The sequence below is a fragment of the Camelina sativa genome, chromosome 18, assembly GCF_000633955.1.
Source record: "Camelina sativa cultivar DH55 chromosome 18, Cs, whole genome shotgun sequence".
In the NCBI taxonomy this organism is placed as follows: domain Eukaryota; kingdom Viridiplantae; phylum Streptophyta; class Magnoliopsida; order Brassicales; family Brassicaceae; genus Camelina; species Camelina sativa.
In genome coordinates this window covers 20,204,454-20,225,305 of record NC_025702.1, presented here as the reverse complement: position 1 = coordinate 20,225,305, position 20,852 = coordinate 20,204,454, and the positions used below count along the sequence as shown (strand labels likewise).

The 20,852-nt window shown below is 37.1% G+C and overlaps 6 protein-coding genes across 7 annotated transcripts; 3 read left to right on the top strand and 3 right to left on the bottom strand.

Annotated features, from left to right (window-relative positions):
• Nucleotides 2,559–3,928, top strand: LOC104762834 (protein IRX15-LIKE). The gene has a single exon (XM_010486226.2). It carries the CDS (start codon nt 2,723–2,725, stop codon nt 3,674–3,676), a length of 954 nt encoding a protein of 317 aa, XP_010484528.1. The 5' UTR covers nt 2,559–2,722; the 3' UTR covers nt 3,677–3,928.
• On the bottom strand, nt 3,877–5,690 carry LOC104762835 (tRNA-dihydrouridine(16/17) synthase [NAD(P)(+)]-like). The gene is made up of 3 exons (XM_010486227.2): nt 5,220–5,690; nt 5,022–5,128; nt 3,877–4,756 (listed from the first exon to the last, which is right to left on the bottom strand). The coding sequence occupies exons 1-3, from the start codon at nt 5,640–5,642 to the stop codon at nt 4,012–4,014; spliced, it is 1,275 nt and encodes a 424-aa protein (XP_010484529.1). The 5' UTR covers nt 5,643–5,690; the 3' UTR covers nt 3,877–4,011.
• Nucleotides 6,468–8,416, top strand: LOC104762832 (probable beta-1,4-xylosyltransferase IRX14H). Its single transcript, XM_010486223.2, has 3 exons — nt 6,468–7,247; nt 7,375–7,944; nt 8,037–8,416. The coding sequence occupies exons 1-3, from the start codon at nt 6,526–6,528 to the stop codon at nt 8,284–8,286; spliced, it is 1,542 nt and encodes a 513-aa protein (XP_010484525.1). The 5' UTR covers nt 6,468–6,525; the 3' UTR covers nt 8,287–8,416.
• On the bottom strand, nt 8,413–12,278 carry LOC104762833 (small RNA degrading nuclease 3). Of its 2 annotated transcripts, none has more exons than XM_010486224.2 (13): nt 12,142–12,278; nt 11,847–12,029; nt 11,659–11,748; nt 11,477–11,545; nt 11,238–11,381; nt 10,941–11,127; nt 10,761–10,861; nt 10,515–10,646; nt 10,273–10,413; nt 10,081–10,182; nt 9,167–9,478; nt 8,974–9,075; nt 8,413–8,882 (listed from the first exon to the last, which is right to left on the bottom strand). In XM_010486224.2, exons 1-13 carry the CDS (start codon nt 12,172–12,174, stop codon nt 8,556–8,558), a joined length of 1,923 nt encoding a protein of 640 aa, XP_010484526.1. In that variant the 5' UTR covers nt 12,175–12,278; the 3' UTR covers nt 8,413–8,555. The 2 variants fall into 2 exon arrangements, with proteins under 2 accessions (XP_010484526.1, XP_010484527.1); XM_010486225.2 differs by lacking the exons at nt 10,081–10,182; nt 10,273–10,413 and adding exons at nt 9,580–9,681; nt 9,776–9,916 and having other exon boundaries at nt 8,556–8,882.
• LOC104762831 (F-box protein SKIP2-like) lies at nt 12,728–14,743 on the bottom strand. Its single transcript, XM_010486222.2, has one exon. It carries the CDS (start codon nt 14,608–14,610, stop codon nt 12,991–12,993), a length of 1,620 nt encoding a protein of 539 aa, XP_010484524.1. The 5' UTR covers nt 14,611–14,743; the 3' UTR covers nt 12,728–12,990.
• LOC104762830 (cyclin-D3-2-like) lies at nt 17,871–19,550 on the top strand. Its single transcript, XM_019239840.1, has 4 exons — nt 17,871–18,529; nt 18,630–18,831; nt 18,923–19,053; nt 19,123–19,550. Exons 1-4 carry the CDS (start codon nt 18,035–18,037, stop codon nt 19,249–19,251), a joined length of 957 nt encoding a protein of 318 aa, XP_019095385.1. The 5' UTR covers nt 17,871–18,034; the 3' UTR covers nt 19,252–19,550.

The window sequence follows — 20,852 nt, the reverse complement described above, 5'->3', positions numbered from 1 at the left end:
GGGAAGCAGCTGTATGTCCGGTGAGAGACGAGGAGAGATGTTGGGACTGTGAAGTGGATCACGTGCTTGTGGCGATTAAATATTTAGAGTAGAGTGTTGTTACAAAGGATCGTATTATTTACTATTTTATACTAGGGGTACTACTTAGCTAGTAGTAATAACTTTGGGTGCAAATTATACCTAACGAACGTTATATGTGTAAGGTAGAAGAAGAAAATGACACCAAACGATCCAAAAATTTTCAAAATGCATTTATTATCTTTGTATAAATTGTAAAACCCATATATAAAAAAGGTCAAGAAAAGTTTTGTTTGGTTTGGGGAATCAACAAAAATCCAGAAAAGTTACTGGGATGTTGAAAATTAACAGAATCATGCATTTCTTCTTCAAAAAGAGTTTTGTTTACCCGATGCGGTCAAAATTAATGTTTTCCAAGAAGAGAGAATCGCATTGGGACTGAGGGTCACGCGCGGAGTGAAGCGCTTGAGAATAAGCGTTCGGAGCCGTTAGTGAGGGCTTGAGCGAGTCCGTGAGTGGGCTATAACCGCTCATTGGTGATTGGTCAGTAGTAAAAGACTAGACTCGTAGCCAAGTAACCATTGTGGTCCTCTCTCTTTTTTGACAACCTTTTTTTTTTGTTTGTCTTCCTTAATTTCATCTTTACAAAATTTCTGAAGACAAATCAAAAGCATATATAGTAAGGGTATATAGTTAATGAAATTATGGGTGGAAATATAATAGGTACTGACATTGTGACAAAGTGTGGAGAGTTTCTACAGAGTTGTACGACTTTGGGTCCAATCAAATCCAATTAAAATAAAATAACAGAATCTCTTTGTTCCCATCCTTCTATGTTATTTATTCGTTTGTTAATGATCACTTTTTTTGTTTTTGGTTGAACTTTCTTTATAAAAGGTTCAAAATATAAGCAAAGCGTGCTGCTTTTAGTGACATGTAAACAGCATCTCCACTCTCCATTTGCGACATTTCCTTATAGTATACTTGAGGCTAAACTTTTAAGATTACCTTAAACTATTCACTGTTAAAGGTTATGGTGGTGGCTATACGGAAACCAAAGTGAATTTGACTTCATCATTTGTAAATAAGATCTAAAAAGAAGCGCCCATCATTCTTTAGATACTTTTATAAAATGGTATTAACTGTTAACTAATCCTCCGCAACAGACATATACATAAACTGTATCTGTAGACTTTTTTCTGGAATATGTATGGGCTACACTAAAGCCCAAAACTAAAATATGATCTTGTAATATGGGCCATATCAGGTGGATTTTAGTAAGGGATAATCCCTTATGTGACAAAGGCAAAGTCCAACCTGAAATTTTAATCTTTTGTTTCTTTTCAAAATTAGAGATGAAATCTACCTCAAAATAAAGTTTCTGAAAATCTATAAATTCTTGGGTGTAATAAGTAAAAAGTACATTAAGTGAATCTTGGTTTACCTTTTTAACCATAATAACTGTTTAGGTTGATATCATCACTTTATATTAGGTGATTTTTTTTTTTCAGTAATTTTTTTTTTTTACTTAATTTTTATATATATAAAACTTACTGTTACAGAGAGCTATGACAACACTTGTAATTTAGTTTAGATGAATCTTATAGCGTAAATCTTTTTGGTTAGCTTTTAATTTATACTGGCTCCAAGAATGATCCTACAAATTTCCATACAAATTCGATGGGCAAGGCCACAATCTACTTGCACATCTGATACTCAATGTGGACAACCGACTAGATTCATATGACATCTTTCTTCTTTTTTTCAGTTTTCCTAGCTGTTAACATTTTTTTTGTTTTTTTTCAAAGATCGAAGAATAAATAAATATGTTAGTTGTTAGAAACCAATTTCTAATGCTACTATATGATACTAATATTCAATGAATAGTTTTTAAAATATTAGAATTTCGTAAGAAATAAACCAAAGAAGAGGAAGAAGGGACAAAGACTTGTGGCCTGTTATTAGTTATGGTGTCACTTTGCAGTAACCAAAACGCCGACACCTCCTCTTCTCTCTTCTTCATTTCACCAGCTCCATGCATGTACGGTACAACCACCTCCCCTCCTCCATTTGTTTACATTTTCTCATTAATCTATTTAACTTATAACCAATACAAAATAAAAAAATTAAATAAAAACATTTTTTGTTTTTGTTTCATTATGAGACTTGTTTCTCCAAATTTGTATTTTTCCCAACAAACCACAAACCGTAGTCCAACTCGTCCTTTGTAGTTTTATGAATAGTCTACCCCGTAGAAAGACAAGTCAACAGCAGTGCATTTTGATTCTTACAAAGTTTACAACTGCATTAAGGATCCGTTTTGAACTAGTCTTACTTTCACTATCTTCAATTTTACCGGACACTTCTACTAATTAGGTAATATAAGATAAATGTTATTTTCTTAATTGTATTAGAGAAATGTCACCTTCAAGAAATCCCCCAACCCAAAAGGCCAAAACAACACATTTTCAAAGGGAAAGGGAATAGGTTTAATCTTCTAGAATACAAAAAAAAACTATACATTATACTATTTTCTACCACAATTGTGACGTTTGTCGTCATTCTCTGATAACGCTTCAGACCTTTTTTTTTAATAGTTCACTAAACCAAAACACTTGCACGCTTTTAAAACAGAGTCAATCTCCTCTGCCTTCTTCCTCTGACCAAAACAGAGAGAAGAAGAAAAACAGAGGAAAAGAAGAAGATGAAAAGTGGAGGGAACACAAACACGAAGCTCATACTTGTTCATCCATATATTCAAAAACAAACAAGCACAAATCGTCTATGGCTTCTCGCTTTCGTCTCTTTCTTCACCATAGCTTTCCTCCTAACTCTTCTCTACACTACCGACTCTATCATCCCTTCTAAAAACAACTCCGCCACCGTCTCCTCCGCCGTCGACCCCGTCGTCTCCTCCGTGTCCCCGATCTCTCAGTTGCCAACAACTGCCATCAATGCAATGCTTCACTACGCTTCAAGATCCAACGACAGCTTCCACATGTCTTACGGAGAGATGAAATCGATCTCCGACGTCCTCCGCCGCTGCTCTCCGCCGTGTAATCTCCTAGTCTTCGGCCTAACACACGAAACCCTTCTCTGGAAATCTCTAAACCACAACGGTCGTACAGTTTTCATCGAAGAGAATCGTTACTACGCAGCTTACTTCGAAGAAATCCACCCGGAGATCGATGTCTTCGATGTTCAGTACACGACGAAAGCACGTGAGGCGCGTGAGCTTGTGTCGGCGGTTAAAGAAGCGGCGAGGAACGAGTGTCGTCCGGTTCAGAACCTTCTCTTCTCCGACTGTAAACTAGGACTCAATGATCTGCCGAATCATGTCTACGATGTTGACTGGGATGTGATCTTGGTCGATGGACCACGTGGCGACGGTGGTGATGTACCGGGAAGGATGTCGTCGATATTCACGGCGGCGGTTCTTGCTCGGAGTAAAAAAGGAGGGAACCCGAAGACGCATGTGTTCGTCCATGATTTTTACAGAGATGTTGAGAGGCTTTGCGGCGATGAGTTTCTTTGCCGGGAGAATCTTGTGGAATCTAATGATATGCTTGCGCACTACGTGTTGGAGAGGATGGACAAAAACAGCACGCGGTTCTGTCGTGGTCGTAAGAAACGCTCTGTTTCTTCTCCATCTGCTTGAGTAAAATGTGCGCTAAAATCTTGTGGCGAAGAGAGTCAAATCAACAGACAGACGGTGTGGTCATTGACACCGTCAATCGCGGAGGAGTTTGTGTAAAATAAATACTTTTTTTTTCTACCTTTTAAATCTTTTTCTCTCTGCATTTTCAAATCTTTGAACTATATTATGTGAAATATTCAATCAGATCAATGGAAACAAAATAGTGAAAGTGTTACTTCATAAGATATTAATAAAAGTTTAGACTGTTTATAAGTGATGATTGGTGGTGATACAAATACAACATAAAACCCAATGAATCAAGAACGTATAAATTCAAGGGACGCCATAAAGTCTATCTAAACGCTTTGTGGAGACTCTTGTAGATTCGGAGTATCTATTTGCTTCTTCTTGTAGAGTGGAACTCGTCCTCCAAGCTCTTTTAGCTTATCTACGAGACCGTATAGAAACTCAAACGTCAAAATGTTTTGAGCGTTAAGCTGTTCTCTAACCTGTGGATGAACCCTAAACCATTCTCCCAACATCTTATGAACGTGAGATCGAATCATCCTCCACGGAACAGGATGCTTCTCGCATAACTTTAAATACTCGACAACTAAATCTCCCTGATCTAATCCTCCATCGACGAAACCCTCTTTTTCATTATCCGCTGCCCATTCAGCTGTTCTAAACCCAGCAAAGACCGCCGGGTTCTCAAGAAGAGTCTCAGCGGAAAGAACACCTTCAACACCCGTCTCTTCAATGCAGTTATCAACATCTTCGATGCATCTTACATTCCCATTCGCTAGAACAGGGATCCTCAAAGCGTTTCTCACTTCCTTGATGGCACTCCAATCAGCTCTGAACTTTTTCCCGTCCTTCTCATCCCTTGTTCTGCCGTGAACAGCTAGCAGCGAGCAACCAGCATCTTCTAGCATCTTGGCGTATTTGAGTGTATCTTGAAGGTTTGGGAAAATCCGGATTTTACAGGAGACAGGAACATTAAGATTCTGAGCTAACTTTTCAACAAGTGATTTCACCAAAGGAAGATTATCCATCAAGAATGCACCATAGTTTCCTCGCCTCGCTATACGTTGAGGACACCTGAAACCAATATTCCCCAAAACATTCTTACTCAATATCTAAAGTACTATGTGTCACTGTGCTCTTTCGATACACAAATCACTGAATCCAAACTAAGATCTACAACGGGTATCATTAGCCCATGATTCTAATTACTGAAGCTCATTGAACCCTAACGTTCCAAGAAAGTTGGAACCACTGAATCCTCTATCTTAGTCAGTTATCAGAGTTAACAATCTTAAAACAATGAAGCGATAAGATGTGAAAAGAGAGAACTGTAACTTACCCTAAATTGATATCAACATAATCGCAGTAAGGTTCGACTCTCTTTGCAGCTTCCAATAATGTATCAGGATCATTAGCACAGAACTGCACAAACAATGGCCTGTCCTCCTACAATTTTTCAAAATCCAATCAAAACCCTAAACCCCATAAGAAAAAAAGGCAAAAAAAATCAAATGAATTGGTTTTCAGTTAATCTAACCTTGCAAGTGGTGAATTCCTGATTTCGATACTTCTCAGTCTCGGTGAAAATCCTAGAATGCAACATCGGAGTATAAGCAGCCTGAGCTCCGTATTTTTGGCAGAGCAATCGAAACGGAAGCTCAGAGTTATCCACCATTGGAGCAACGATGTACTTGGGTCTGCCCAGTTTCTTCCAGTGTGCCCAAGCTTGCTCGCCCCTAGTGTCAATGCTTAAGACCCGACTTGGAGATCCCAAGCTTGCAGGCGCTGCCTCGACCGTTTCCCGAATCTGCACATCACGCTGCTCCGAGCAGATGAGGTCGTCTACTACCTGAGACGGATCAGGAACTGGATCCGGGTATTGTGTCATTGTTCTCGTCTGGGAGATGAGAGATTTTCTTGGAGTCCGCATAAATCTGAGATTCGAGAGATTTAGTTTCATGAGCTGACGACGGAAGACGAACTCATCGCCGCCGCCATGTCCTAAAAATTAGGGGTTGAAGTTTTTGGCAAAAAATGTTTTTATCTGTTTTCCTTATCACAGTGTTTGGGCCTTGATGGGCTTCATATATTCAAGTTAATTGATGGGCTTATATATGCATTTGAATTTGATCCATAACGTGCGTACGAATAGTAAAATTTAATGAAAATAAAATCGTATAATCGTGTTATAGGCTTATAGCCTAGATTAGAAAAATTTCAATAATCGTGTGAGTTATATATACATAACAGAAAAAAAATGTAAACAACATTAAAAATTTAACAATGGGATGGAATTGTAACTAATATCGTCTTATAATTTAGATTTGAAGTTTACCTTACACTACATTTCATATAAGCTGTTCCAGGAAAGGATAAATAGTAATTTAATTTCGGAAACTAATAATAGCTCTAAATCTAATTAAGTTGTGTGCTTAAAAACAAGCCTTTGCTTAGAAATAAAGTGAAACCGGGTAACCCAAATCGTACGACTATTAGGTTATCCTTGCGTTGACTGCTTACATAATCCAGCACCAATCATTAGTTAACGTCACGTCTCTATGAGTTATACACGTGATTTAACCCAAATCTCCTCCTTAATCATCATCACTCAAGCCTCAGTAACATTTCGCCACGTGTAGCTAAAGTTGCTTTTTCTTTTCGATTTCTTTCACTTAAAAAAAGGCCGTTGTACCAGCAGAAGGGTGGTGTGGTAACAATAATTAATGATTAATTAAAACCTTAATTGAAACGTAATTAATTAATCTTAACAGACATTTTTATTATTTTTCCCTCTTTTTATTTTCCGTTCGCTCTCTAACTGTTCACAGAGAAGAAGGAAGACGATGATGAAGCTCTCTATGTTTCGATTGAGCTACTGGAACCGTCGAGGAAGCAGTTTCAAATCACCGCCGTCGTTGGATACCACATTCGACGGCAAATCTCCGTCTTCTGTGTTTTGGCTCGTCATTCATGGTCTCTGCTGCTTTATCAGTTTGATTCTAGGGTTCCGATTCAGCCACTTAGTGCTCTTCTTCCTATTCTCGACTTCCGTCAGCAATCTATACACCACGCCTTTTCTCTCCGTCGGAAACGGCGGTGTGAGCCAGCTTCTCCGCCTGAAACCTCTGGAAACAGCAACTAATAATAACAGCACGGCGAAGAAGAACTCTCGAGTGGTGGTTGGAAGACACGGGATCCGGATCCGTCCATGGCCTCACCCGAATCCGATTGAGGTCTTGAGAGCGCATCAGCTGCTTTCGAGAGTACAGAAAGAGCAGAAATCGCTATACGGTGTGAGGATCCCTAAGACTGTGATTGTGGTGACGCCGACTTATGTACGGACTTTTCAGGCGCTTCATTTGACCGGAGTTATGCACTCGCTCATGCTCGTTCCTTACGATTTGGTCTGGATCGTTGTCGAAGCTGGTGGAGTCACCAACGAGACTGCTTCGTTTATCGCAAAATCAGGATTGAAGACGATTCACTTAGGATTTGACCAGAAAATGCCTAATACTTGGGAAGATCGTCACAAATTGGAGACCAAAATGAGACTTCACGCCTTGAGGTGTGAAATCTTAGATTCACATTTTTATTTGTTTGGTGTGTTATTTGATTGATTTGATTTGATTTGATTGATTTGTTACTGACTTGAGATTGTTTTGTGTGCTGATTGATTTGATTTGGAAGAGCAGAATCGTGAGAGAGAAGAAGTTAGATGGGATAGTTATGTTTGCTGATGATAGCAATATGCATAGTATGGAGCTGTTTGATGAGATTCAAACTGTGAAATGGGTTGGTGCTCTATCTGTTGGTATACTTGCTCACTCTGGTAACGCTTATGAGTTATCATCACTCTTGAAGAATCAACAAGGGAAGCATAATAATAAAGAGAAACCTTTGATGCCAATCCAAGGTCCTAGTTGTGATTCCTCTGAGAAATTAGTGGGCTGGCACGTTTTCAACACTCAACCTTATGCCAAGAAGACTGCAGTTTATGTTGATGAAAAAGCGGCTGTGATGCCTCGTAAGATGGAATGGTCAGGGTTTGTGTTCAACTCTAGGTTGTTATGGAAGGAATCTGTAGATGATAAACCAGCATGGGTGAAAGACCATTTGTTGGATGATAATGGTGAGGAGATTGATAGTCCATTGTCTTTGGTCAAAGATCCTTCCATGGTGGAGCCGCTTGGAAGCTGTGGCCGCCGTGTCTTGCTTTGGTGGCTTCGTGTTGAAGCTCGAGCTGATAGCAAATTCCCACCTGGGTATCTTTTTTACTTTTACACTCTCATTCTGAGCAAATGTCTCATCACAATTACCCCATCGTAAACTTGCAATCTTCTACTTGTGTGTGCAGCTGGATCATAAACTCGCCTTTAGAAATCACAGTGCCATCAAAGCGAACACCGTGGCCAGACTCTTCCTCAGAGCTCCTAGTGGCGATCAAAGAAGCGAAAAACAGTCAATCAGACTCAGAAAGACATCCCACGAAGGCAAGAGGATCAAAGAGCAAGAGCTCCAAGGGGAAACAAGAACCGAAAACTTTCGATGGTGTCAACGTATCAGCAACACTAGTTAAGGAAGACGTGAAAGATACAAATCAATGAGGCAAGAAGCTGTTATAAATCATCCAAATTTCATTTCATATTCTTTTTCACCGTAAATATCGTAATATTGTTCGGTGTGTATTGGTTTCATCTTATACAATACGAAATCATGTGGGATGTTTCGAGTTCATCAAATCGATCCTTAGCTCTAAAACAAAACTTGGCATACAATAGTTTCAGAATTCTGTTTAACCTTAAAATTAGCCAAAATTTAATACTCAAAATCAAAAAACAGGTGCAGTGAACTCCCGAACTTTGTTGAATCATGATCAACTCTTTGACTGTTTCTTCTCCAGTTTCGCTTTGAGGTTAGCTATAATCTTATCCTGAGCTATGATCTGATGTTCCTTGGCTTTGAGTTTCAGCTTTAGTTCTTCAATTTCCTTTGACTGACCTTCAGAGCTGTTGGCGAAGTCCTTAGCTTTGAGCTTTTCCTTCAGTGCTTCAATTTCCTTTAAATGATCCTTACAATGGTTTACATTTTCCTCTTTGGCCTCCTCAGATTCATCTTGAACCATTTTACGAACATATAAACAAGTTCCTGATCCTGAACTCAGCTTAAACGCAACCATTTTTTGTGCCAAACCCCCTTGATCCTGAAAAAGATAGACAACAGAAATTTATTATATTGATTTGCTTGCGATAGTTTCAGATCCTGAAAATGATCAGAGAGATGATTCTAAATACCTTAACTGCGTCTCCTCTAACGTTTTCAAATGCTTCATTTGCTTCTTCTGCACTCTTAAAACTAACAACTGCATTATAATATTTTCCTTTCCTTCTTGCTGGCTGCTCAAAAACAAATCACAAAAACATGATCTTCGTCAGAGAGGAAAAAAGATGAGTATAGAGATTAAGATGTTCAGTATTGTTATATTACCATGGTTTCAAGTGTGAAATTTCCGGAAATAGCTCCTTGTAACTCTTCAGACGGGACACTGAGAGGGATTTTATGAAGGAGGAGCTTTTTCTTATCATCCTCTCTTTGGTTTACAACTGCTTCATTGATCTCCTCAGATTCATCTTCTCTCTTTTGTCTCTTAGAAGAACTCTCATTATTCTCCTCCTCCTCTGTTCTAGCTCTCTTTGGTGCAGATATTTCATCATGAACCATTTTACGAACAAATAATTTAGCTTTTAATCCTGAACTCAGCTGAAACGCAACCTCTTTTTGTGGCAAACCCCCTTTATCCTGAAAGAAAAAAAGACAACAGAAACTTGTTATATTGATATATTGATTTTTCTAACAGTAGTTTCAGATCCTGAGATGACCACAGAGATGATCCTAAATACCTTCCCTATGTCTCCTTCAACATTTTCAAATGCTTGATTTGCTTCTTCTGGACTACTAAAATCAAGGACTGCAGTATGAAAACCTCCTAGTTTTTGTGGTGGCTGCCCGAAAAAAAAACAAAATACAAACACATGATCCTCAGTGGGAGAGAAAAATAGAGTATAAAGATTAGAATGTTTGGACTTATAACATTACCTTAACATCGACTGTGAAATCCCCGGTAAGAACTCCTTGTAACTCTTGAGATGAAACATGGGGAGGGATTCTATGAAGGAAAAGCTGTGTCTTACCAGCTTCATGTCTTGCCTCATGTCTTGCCTTCTCAGCCTCCAACATCTAATATGGAATTTACAGAAAAATTTGAATGAGTTTCAGAAAACTATAAATATAATTTTATTTTGGAACTTAGAATGAATTGTAANAAACTTGTTATATTGATATATTGATTTTCTAACAGTAGTTTCAGATCCTGAGATGACCACAGAGATGATCCTAAATACCTTCCCTATGTCTGCTTGAACATTTTCAAATGCTTGATTTGCTTCTTCTGGACTACTAAAATCAACGACTGCAGTATAGAAACCTCCTAGTTTTTGTGGTGGCTGCCCAAAAAACAAAATACAAACACATGATCCTCAGTGGGAGAGAAAATTAGAGTATAAAGATTAGAATTTTTGGACTTATAACATTACCCTAACACCGACTGTGAAATCCCCTGTAAGAACTCCTTGTAACTCTTGAGATGAAACATGGGGAGGGATTTTATGAAGGAGAAGCTGTGTCTTACCAGCTTCTTGTCTTGCCTCATGTCTTGCCTTCTCAGCCTCCAACATCTAACGATGGAATTTACAAAAAAAATTGAATGAGTTTCATAAAATTATAATAAATATAATTTCTTTTGGAACTTAGAATGAATTGTAAAAATCTGCCCTACTTCTGGAGTTTGTTGAATTGTAGTCTCTACTCCTTTTTCTACAACAGCAAGTACAAGTTTCATGGCAGCTGCTGCGTCATGAACACAATTGTGAGCAGCACCAGCCATTCGCAGTTCTTCACCTAAAACATACTGGAGAAAAAAAGAAAACAAACACACACAAAAAGCTTTATCATCAATCATTTTACATTTTCAGGATTTGATAATCACAATGAGCAGAAAAGAATAAAATCTTAGCATGCTTGCCTTGCATAGATTGTTCAAAGAAGGTCTCTTATCTATTGGTGCATTGGCAAACTCATATACAAATGAAGTATCTATTACTCTCGCATGATCTATCCTCAACACTGGGCATCAAAGTAAACTGGTAAACACAATCGAATTCGATAATATAATATACAGAAAATTTAGAGCTGATCTGGTTACCTTCAAGATCATTATGCAAACCATGCCCTACCAAAATAGTTCCCACAGAAAGAAACCTCCGCAATTTTTTTTGAATATCTGTAACAGATAGAGTAGCTCTCTCAAGATCCTCAGCAGTAACTCCAGTAATATCCGTCTTATAGTTAAGAACTGGTTTCTCCGGTTTCACAAATTTGTCAAGAACCACCTAATTGATGAACATCACAGATTAAAAAAAAAAATGGTTACAATGCCCGATCACATAGTATTTGACAAAACAAAACTAAAAGATTGAATGCTCTAAAGCTAGCTACAAACCTTTAAGTCGCGGTCCACAGCACCAACTCTAACTACAGCGTCGGTCCCATCTTCACAGGTAACCATCTCACAATCAATAGCAAGCATTCTGGTAGATTTCACCACTTTAGACTTCTTCTTTCCAAGCGAAGTTACAAACCAATCCTGTTTTGCAATTCAAAAAAAATGATTTTTCTTTTTAGTAACCTCAAATGCAGGAGAAAGAGAAGGCAGCTAATGAATGGGATAGAAACACAAACCTTGGAATGAGAAGGGAAGGAATAGGCTGTAGGGTACTGGTAATGCGCAATAGTCAATCGAACTAGTCTCTGCACTGCCAACAACATAGAGTTATGAAACCAAATACTAAAAACTCAACTGCATTGCAAAACACAAAACCTATAAGTAAGTAAGTAAGACATCCTTCAAAAGAATTCTCAACCTGCTCAGGAGTCTCTTTAGCCGGAGATTCTTCCTTGAATTTCTCAATTAGATCACGATTAGCACTACACTGCATGATCCTAGCTATTAGCTGAGAGTAAAAAAAAACAACAACCAAAATACACAAACATAGTGAGAACTGAGAGAACAAAGAAAAAGCCATACAAATGTGTGTGTATGTGAAGTTACCTGCATATCTTCTTTCTTTTTGAAGGACATAAGAAAAGCAACCAAAACATCATTGGAACGTCTCGCAGGATCACTCAAACTCGACCCGAACTTCTTGTCGTAAACATTCAAAAACTCCTTCCATCCTCCATTTTCGCCTTCTAAACCACGTCTCTGGACTAGCTTCACCAAGTCTACTAGCATCTAAACTCATCCCCATGATAGTTTTAATTTACCAAATTCGAAGCGAAAGGATATATTTTTAGCTTAGAAACAGGTAGGTAGCAGTGCTACTACGATAAGGAAAGAGACTTACTTTTTTCTCGGCAGTAGCTAGTTTATGCTCCATTACGAAAAGTTTTGAGGGACGGTGGCGCTGTGAGTTTTCAGAGGCGGCGAGTTGGAAAAAGAAGAGTTGGGGAAGACGGTGAATTGTGATTTAGGGCTTTATTCTGTTTCTTTCCCCTTTTTAAAAAAAAAAATTATAATTTTAGTTCCGGGAGCTTATCTTTTTAATTACTGTTTTGTCCAATTCAATGTTCCTTTGTTTAGAATTAATTTCTTTATTTCATATTTAATCTTTAAAATACCTTTATCTAATGAAATTAAATATTTTAGTGTATAGCAGTAATTTTTATTATTAATCATATAAATATATATATATATATATATATATATATATTTCAACATAGTAATATAGTATCAAACTGTACTAGTAGAAATTAAGACCGTTTGAAACCAAATAGTGTCTGCCCTAGTGGTTTTGATTGAATGAGATTAAACTAGTGTATGCCCTAATTTTTAGCTTGCCTTCAAAATCACTGTTACCAAAATAGCTCCTTCAGAGAGAAACCTCTGCAAAACTTCACCAATCATTCCTTTGTTATCAAATAAGTTATAAATACAAGTCGAAAATGACAATTCATTCACATCAATTGACTAATATTCAGATTCCAAACAGAGAAAACAAATAAATCTGGACACCAAATCAATAATAGTCAAATACAATAAATGTGTTCATCCTTGGAATGACTTTTCTAATCGACAAAGTCTTCTTGCACACAAAATGAAAAGGAAAGAGGGATTACAAATCAAGACAGAGGTTTCACTTGAGGAATAATTTTGGACAATTACCGTTTTTATAGTTATAGCTGATGAATGATGATCACGTAGAACTACTAGCATTATCATTATGAGACCATCTTCTGAATGTGCAAGTTACCAAGTTTCTTCCAGCAAGAAACCCTAACTTTGACCTAATCGTTGCTAATCTACTTCCTCCGTTGTTGCCGCCAACATTACCTGAACCAATCTCCGCCACAGCACCACCTGCTTGAGCCACCCTCGGCTCCTCGACAACAACGGTTTCAACCTCACCGTCCACAACCACCGCCGCTTCTGTTTCATCACTATCCATACTCACCACAAGTGTCCTTCTTTGCTCACGCAGCCAATCTCCAATATCTCCGGTCACCACTCTACATTTCTTCACCTTCAATTTCACCAAATTAGGACAGCCCACAGCGAGCGCCTCGATCCCTCTATCCGAAACAGGACATCCTTTGATACAGAATTTCCTCAATGCACCACATTTCTTAGCTATGCAAGCGATCTCTGTATCGCCTATGGTTCCACTTCCGCATAGCGCTAATCGTTCGAGTTTCTCACAGTTCGAAGCAATGGCTGCCAAACTCATATGTGTTGCATTAACACCAATCAGCACAAGTTCTTGTAAGTTTAAGCAGTGTTTAGCTACAGACATAAGACCTTCATCACCAATCCTATTAGTCCTCCAACCATCAATATGAAGTTTCCTCAGCAGCTTACATCTCTCAGCTACATTAATCAGACCATAGTTTGAGCATTCTGGGGTTTTCACTATATGCAATGTCTCCACATTAGGGCATTTCGATATCGCAGAGAGCCCAATGTCACTCACTTGGAGCCTCTCTAAGTGAATCTCACTCAAAGAACTTTTACCATCTCCAATCATAAGAAGAACTTTATCCCAATCACCCAAACAACGAATGATTTTAAGTGTTTTCAGAGTTCTTGTATTAGCAACCAAAGGTTCAAATACCTGGCCATTAACGAGCTCCTTCAAGCAAATGGACCTGAGCGAAGAGGACGAACCAGCAGCCGGGAGCTGAATCAACTCAGCAGCTTCATGGATTCCTCGGAGTCGTTTCACCGACAATTCCTCAAGAAGCTTACAATGCTCAAGCATGGCGTTGACGCCCTTAGCTCCAAAATTGCAGGATCCAACAGAGAGCTTCTTGAGATTTATACAATTGCGAGCAAACTCTTCCATTCCCAGATCCGTGATTTCGCGACAACCGCGAAGCTTAACACGAGTCAGATTCAAACAACGAACAGAGATAATAGCGAGAGCTTCATCGCTCAAGCTAACGGACTTGCGATCGCATCGGAGAGCAAGCTTAGTAACCGAATCGAATCGATTGAAGATAGAGGTGAGGAAAGAGAAGATCTCATCCTTGGCATCAAGAGATAACCGATGACGATACTGACCGTCGACGAACAACCACCGTTTACAAACGAGAGAGCAACGCTTACGATCTCCAGCTCCGAGAAACTGAAAGACATGAGCTAAACACTCATCGGGAAGATCTCCGGTGAAATCCCGATCTCTAACCGCAACAACATTTCCCAAAGAAGACATCAATTCTCCTCCTCCTCCTCCTGAAGAAACAATCACAGGAGACCATAACCTCAAATCAAAATCACGTCCGTTCGATTCCGCCGTAGACGAAGGCGCTTGGCCCATCACCACCCAAGAGTCCTTTTTGGTTTCCTCCTATCTATCTTCCTCCCCCTCCCCTTTTTTTTTATTTTTTATTTTTTTTTTTTTTTTTTTTTTTNTTTTGGGTATAATTTGGGTTGAGGATGAGAGAGTCTTTTGTTTTTTTTTTGATAAGGGAGGAAAATATAAAAAGTAAAATAAGTAAAGTACCACACAGCAGCAGTAACGGCTCATCCCGTCAAAATAAGGGAACACGTGTCATAATCGTAGTTGACACGCTTGACCCAACTCACACTCACACGCGCTTTATTTTAATTCATCTTCAACCGTTCGATCTAAAATAAGTTGTTGAGCTGAATCGTGATTTCGACTTTATGTGGGTTAGCTTTTATTATTATATAACCTATCGTCACGCTCTTCTTCTGGCGCATCATTCATTACTTTCTTCTCTCTCGTGTTCAACGGTCAAACATTCAGCTTCTCAAGACACTCCTATTACTATTAGACTTTTTTTTTCTTTTCTTTCTGGTATGCTAATGAGACTATTCAATACTATACCAATTCTAGCGTAATTTTGTTTTCTAATATTGAAAATTTCAAATTTTGTAAATATAATAAAACTGTCAAATACGTTACGACAGGTATAAAATAAAATTTTATATACACCGATGAGAGAATCTGCGCATATGCGCGGTTTTGTATATATGTTTTTGTTTTGTTTATTGAATGATTGTTTGATGACGATATTTTATTTTATTGATGAAATATCAATGCACCTGTCCCCCATCATTATACTTTAGAGAAACGAAAGTAGAAAAAATCATAAACAAATACCTGACCTGTCATTGGACAGCCTTGTCTATCAATTTGAATTATCAGCTTGCTTTCGTTATAAGCCCAATAGTAGCACGATATTTTGGATCCTAATATTTATAAAAGCCCATATTTACGTGTGATGGGCCAAATCGTATATTTGATCAATTATAAATTTGTGAAAGAAACTAAATCAAACTATAACAGGAATCAAAGAAAATAATATATGTGATAATTATTACAACAAGTGAATGATTTGTGAGTTAGCAGTATAGAGAAAATTTAAAACAAGGGATCCTGAGAACTCTGAACGATGATTGTGGACGAAAGTCAAGAGTTTGTGACTTTGTGTGTTACTTTAATATATCGGCACATTTATGCGCTAATATTACGTCACTATTATTACCCACACTAATAAAAAAAAAAAAAAAAAATTAAATAGAATGTGCCCAGATTTAAACTGGTGTTGTCCCTTTTTATCCAACCGAAGAAACACAATGATAATGCTTAAACCAAACACAGTACAACTCTTTCCATGTTTGACTCCAGATCATATAATCAATTCATAATCCATGTTTTGTTATTTTTCTTGTCTTCCAATTAGTCCCCCGACACATCTTTATCACTGTAACTTCCATACATCATCATGATTGAGTACTTAACACTTAGGCTGGTGTTAATGACGTTGGATTATGTAATAATGAGTACGTTCGCATTTTTTGTTTATCTTGCTATAATATTGTCTTTGACCATATCCTCCCGACTCCCATCGTCCATGATAGTGACTTTTTCTTTTTACAGTTATATAAACGCCATTATCAATTTACAAAAATGTTACTGATTTTTACGGCGAGCATCGTTTGAATTCGAATAAAGATAAAGAATGAAATGAATAGAAGAGGTGGGGACAGATGGAAAAAAAATATAAAGATGTGAAAGGTGGAAATGTGAAGTCGCTATTAAACCTTGTAGTAATCTCTCTCAGATTCAGACTCGCTTGTTACCAAATGGCTTCACTCACATCTACCACTCTCGTGATTTTTTACTCATCTATACTCGCGCGTTTACCATCCTTCAGACACAAATAACATCCAAAACCTTACTACCTTGTTGTTTATTTTAGCAATACCATGGAGTAATAATAATCAGGTTTAAACATGATTAGTAATGAGATATCGATACTTAAATAAATCACTAATTTCGTTTATTGATAAAGTTCGTCAGTTTCATACAAACATTTAAGTGTGAATTCTTTATAGTGATAGACATAAGATAGATTCTGCTACATATCGTTAGGTCTCTGTTATTCCTGTTTGTATACTACCCAGATCTTGTGGAAACTCCCCAGATCTTGTGTAACTGTTAAGGCTATATAAAGTCAGGTAAGTATCTTGTGAATGATCAAGGAAATTCATAGACTTTCATATAGAAACTAAGTATAAATCTTGTTTCCACTTCCTTTGTTTTTTTCTTTCACTTATTAGAAACTAAAGTGTTTGTATTTTAACGAGGTCCAGAAGAATGCATTTTGACCACTAATGTGGCTGTTAAAGTTTAAAACAACATCCTTTTTGGATAATTTAGTTATTATGGGAAAAGGCCAGCGATATATTTTTTTTTTAATCAGCTAATTGCCCTTTTTCTTGGCCTCGAATCCGAATTTTTAGCATATAAAGAAGGGAGGCAGGTTCCAATTAAATAATCACTCTTTTGAAGAGATCTTCTTTATAGAATACGTAAAAATAAAAACTATTTATAGAAATAATAAATAAACGATTTTTAGATATCTTTTTGCATTCAATTTATGTATATTTGGACCACAGAGAATCTGCAAAGCTATCAAGAAAGACGTGACTATAATAAATACCACGAACAATAAATAATTAGATTCATATTACGAATCTTTACGTATTCCCTACAGAAAAACTATAAATAATTTGTTTCTATATATATACATGTATTTTACAGAATTTAAATACAACGATACTTAATATAAACAGAAACATCATTTAATAATACACATATTTGATAGAGAGAAAAAAACAGAAACATCAATATAAATAATAATTTCTTTGATTAAATATTTTTTAATATTAGAAAATAAATACTACTTATATGTTAACACAACAAAAACATCCTATATTTTAAAAATTAGAAGAGATAGTAATTATGTGCTGTGTAATCAATGATAAAAATCCAAAATAAAAAATCTACTGAGTCCGCAACACAAAGGAGCGTAATCATCACGATCCGATCAAGATATATCTTTGTCTCGATCGTACGGACATGGTAAAGGAGCGTTTATGCACGCGCCATAAGTAGCGTATAGGCTAACTGTAATTAAATTCGTTAATTATAATCATTATCTCGCGCGCCAAACAATCCGAATATTATTAAAAAAAAAGAGACAAGAACAAAAATAATAAGAACAATTTGGTAATTATTAAAAGAAATAAAAAAAAGACAAGCGTGAGATAAAATAATAAAAACCCTTCGCTTTCTTAGCAAATTGGTCTGGTCTCTTTGGTTCCTTGTTCTTTCTTCCTTCACTGTAGAATCCGTCGACGAAACTAAAAGAGCTTCAATGGCAGAATGAGCAGAGTAATCTGCGATTTCTTCTTCTCGGAAGGAGAAGATGGCTTTGGAGAAAGAAGAAGAAGCGTCCCAAAACGCACCGTTTTGTGTTCTTGATGGGCTCTACTGCGAGGAAGAAACCGGGTTTGTGGAAGATGAGGATCTTGACGGAGATTTAGATTCCGATGAGAGTGTCGCAGCAGCAAAGTTTCAGTTTTTACCTCTTTTGGATATGTTTTTATGGGATGACGATGAGCTGATGAGTCTGATTTCAAAGGAGAACGAAACGAATCCTTGTTTTGGTGACGAAATCTTAGATGGGTTTTGGGTTTCTTGTAGGAAAGAGGCTTTAGATTGGTTTCTTAGGGTTAAATCTCATCACGGGTTCACTTCATTGACTGCTATACTTGCTGTGAACTACTTCGATAGGTTTATAACTACTATTAAGCTTCAGTCTGATAATAAGCCTTGGATGTCTCAGCTTGTTGCTGTGGCTTGTTTGTCTTTAGCTGCTAAAGTCGAAGAGATTCGTGTTCCATTGCTCTTTGACCTCCAAGTTAGTTTCTTTTTCTCTCTCTCTCTTATAACGATGTGGATTAAGTGTTTGCGGAAATGCGGATTTCTAATTATGTTTTTGTGTGTGTTTGTGGTTGAAGGTGGAGGAAGCAAGATATGTCTTTGAAGCTAAGACTATACAAAGAATGGAGCTTTTGGTTCTGTCTACTCTCCAATGGAGAATGCACCCTGTCACTCCAATCTCTTTCTTTGATCACTTTATTAGGCGGTTTGGCTCTGAATGTCACCAGCAATTGGACTTTTTTGGCAAGTGTGAGCGTCTTCTGATCTCTGTTGTTGCTGGTGAGGTTTCCATTTTTTAAACCTTTTTCTTTTGATGTTTTTAGTTTGGATTCTTTTGGTGGTGGTGCTAAATTATGGATCTTGGTTGCAGATACGAGGTTTATGAGTTACTTCCCTTCTGTGTTAGCTACTGCTATAATGATTTATGTCATCAAGGATTTGAAACCATGTGACGAAGTTGAATACCAATCTCAATTACTCACTCTACTCAAAGTTGATCAGGTATGTGCGTTAGTCCAATTGTACTTTTGAAGATCAAAATCTGATTCAGCATCATTAATTACTTCACAGAATAAAGTAAATGAATGCTATGAACTGTTGTTGGAGCACAATCCAAGCAAGAAGAGGAAGATGAATTGGCCTGATCAAGACAGTCCAAGCGGTGTATTTGACTTTGATGACAGTTCAAATGGCTCCTGAGTTGTCTCTACTTCTTCAGTGTCATCATCATCATCATCATCATCTCCAGAGTCTCTGCTCAAGAGAAGGAGAGTGCAGGAGCAGCAGATGAGGTTGCCTTCAATAAACCGTATGTTTCTCGATGTACTCAGTAGTAGTCCTCGTTAGTACCTTTCTTTTGATCAAATGTGTCAAAACATAAATTTTAATCTCTCTTTTGCGTATCATTATCGGCTATGGCTACAATTTAAAAGGCAGAACATTTTGTGATAACTCTAAGCTCTGTCTTTTAAATCTTAATATTCATTCATCAATCTTAATATGCCTTTGCAACATCTTCACAGTAGATCAACGTTAAGAGGATTGATTGATTCTTTATGCAATTTCGTTTATATTATCAAGTGAAGTGTTAAAGTGAGAATTCAAACGTCAAAAGTTGGGAGGAGTAGCAACAAATCCTAACTAAATACTTTTTAACTACATCGTCCTTGAAATCTCAACAAATCCCACTACTAGCAACAAACACATAGGGCAGTAGTCTTAAGAATTGACTGATAAATAAACATCAGTAACAGTAATAAGTTAAAAAGTATACATCTCTCTCTATCAAGTCTCGCTCGTGATGTGTCAATTGTTTGATATAGAAATCTCTTGGACCTCTTTAAGTTATGGGGAGATAAGATTGGAAAAAGAAGAGTGGTTGATATAAATGATAAACCTGAAACATCTGATTTCTTCTGTTGGGTTAGTGAAACATGTGAAAGAAAACCTCAGTTGTACCTTTTGTGCAGAAACAAGAAGAGTGGTTGGTTTTTTCTGTCATAATTCTGTAAAAAAAAATAATCTCTACAATTTTCAGAGGTAATTTGGATTTTGATTTGAAAGGAGAGGTTTTAGAGACCAGACAAAGGGTGGTTCAAGTACTTGTTTTGTTTTTATCCTTGAAGATGAAAGAGATCTGGTGGACTGTGGACATGTATGTGTGAAACACTGTCCCTAAGACTTTTGAATTTACTGTCTCATGTCATGTCAAAGACAATTAATATGTTTATAGCTTTTAAGCACCATCTGTGAATAACCCATTGGACATTTATCAAAATTTCAGATATGTATATGGTATAGAATCTGACATATACATGAATTATTGTAATGTTTTTATTAGGGATAGGGGATTTGAACAATCTTTCTTGGGGTTTTAAACTTTTTAAGTATTGCTATCACCACTAAATACACCAATTAAGACCTTCGTATAGTCTCTGATGATTTATTTCGTTCTTTACACAAATGGTTATGGCTTTTTTTTTTTTTTTTTGGTTTAGTATTATTGTTGAGATATTGCTGAAAAGAGGATAGTGTATCCCACTCCAACGGTCAGATCTTAGCTTTTTTCTTTTCAACAAAACAAAAAGAAAAAGCCAAACAAATTTATAAAAAGTAGTACGTACATTTGTCTTGCCCACCAACATCCCACACGGTAAAAGCTCACGTTTTCGTACTACAAGGTCTTTATACGTTTTATCCGGATTAATTTTTAATAAACGAACTCAGCACACAAAATTACATATTCTAATCATCTTTATATTCCATTGAAACTACATATATAATTAGCAAAAATCGCTTAA

Coding starts and splice junctions, on each gene's coding strand:
- LOC104762834 (XM_010486226.2), top strand. CDS start 2,723: ATGAAAAGTGGAGGGAACACAAACACGAAGCTCATACTTGTTCATCCA.
- LOC104762835 (XM_010486227.2), bottom strand. CDS start 5,642: ATGAAACTAAATCTCTCGAATCTCAGATTTATGCGGACTCCAAGAAAA. Junction 5,129..5,219: donor AGGAATTCACCACTTGCAAG/GTTAGATTAACT, acceptor GAAAAATTGTAG/GAGGACAGGCCATTGTTTGT. Junction 4,757..5,021: donor TATGTTGATATCAATTTAGG/GTAAGTTACAGT, acceptor TATTGGTTTCAG/GTGTCCTCAACGTATAGCGA.
- LOC104762832 (XM_010486223.2), top strand. CDS start 6,526: ATGATGAAGCTCTCTATGTTTCGATTGAGCTACTGGAACCGTCGAGGA. Junction 7,248..7,374: donor ATGAGACTTCACGCCTTGAG/GTGTGAAATCTT, acceptor TTGGAAGAGCAG/AATCGTGAGAGAGAAGAAGT. Junction 7,945..8,036: donor GATAGCAAATTCCCACCTGG/GTATCTTTTTTA, acceptor TTGTGTGTGCAG/CTGGATCATAAACTCGCCTT.
- LOC104762833 (XM_010486224.2), bottom strand. CDS start 12,174: ATGGAGCATAAACTAGCTACTGCCGAGAAAAAA. Junction 11,128..11,237: donor CTGTGGACCGCGACTTAAAG/GTTTGTAGCTAG, acceptor TTCATCAATTAG/GTGGTTCTTGACAAATTTGT. Junction 8,883..8,973: donor TTAGAGGAGACGCAGTTAAG/GTATTTAGAATC, acceptor TATCTTTTTCAG/GATCAAGGGGGTTTGGCACA.
- LOC104762831 (XM_010486222.2), bottom strand. CDS start 14,610: ATGGGCCAAGCGCCTTCGTCTACGGCGGAATCGAACGGACGTGATTTT.
- LOC104762830 (XM_019239840.1), top strand. CDS start 18,035: ATGGCTTTGGAGAAAGAAGAAGAAGCGTCCCAAAACGCACCGTTTTGT. Junction 18,832..18,922: donor TCTGATCTCTGTTGTTGCTG/GTGAGGTTTCCA, acceptor TCTTGGTTGCAG/ATACGAGGTTTATGAGTTAC. Junction 19,054..19,122: donor CTCTACTCAAAGTTGATCAG/GTATGTGCGTTA, acceptor ATTACTTCACAG/AATAAAGTAAATGAATGCTA.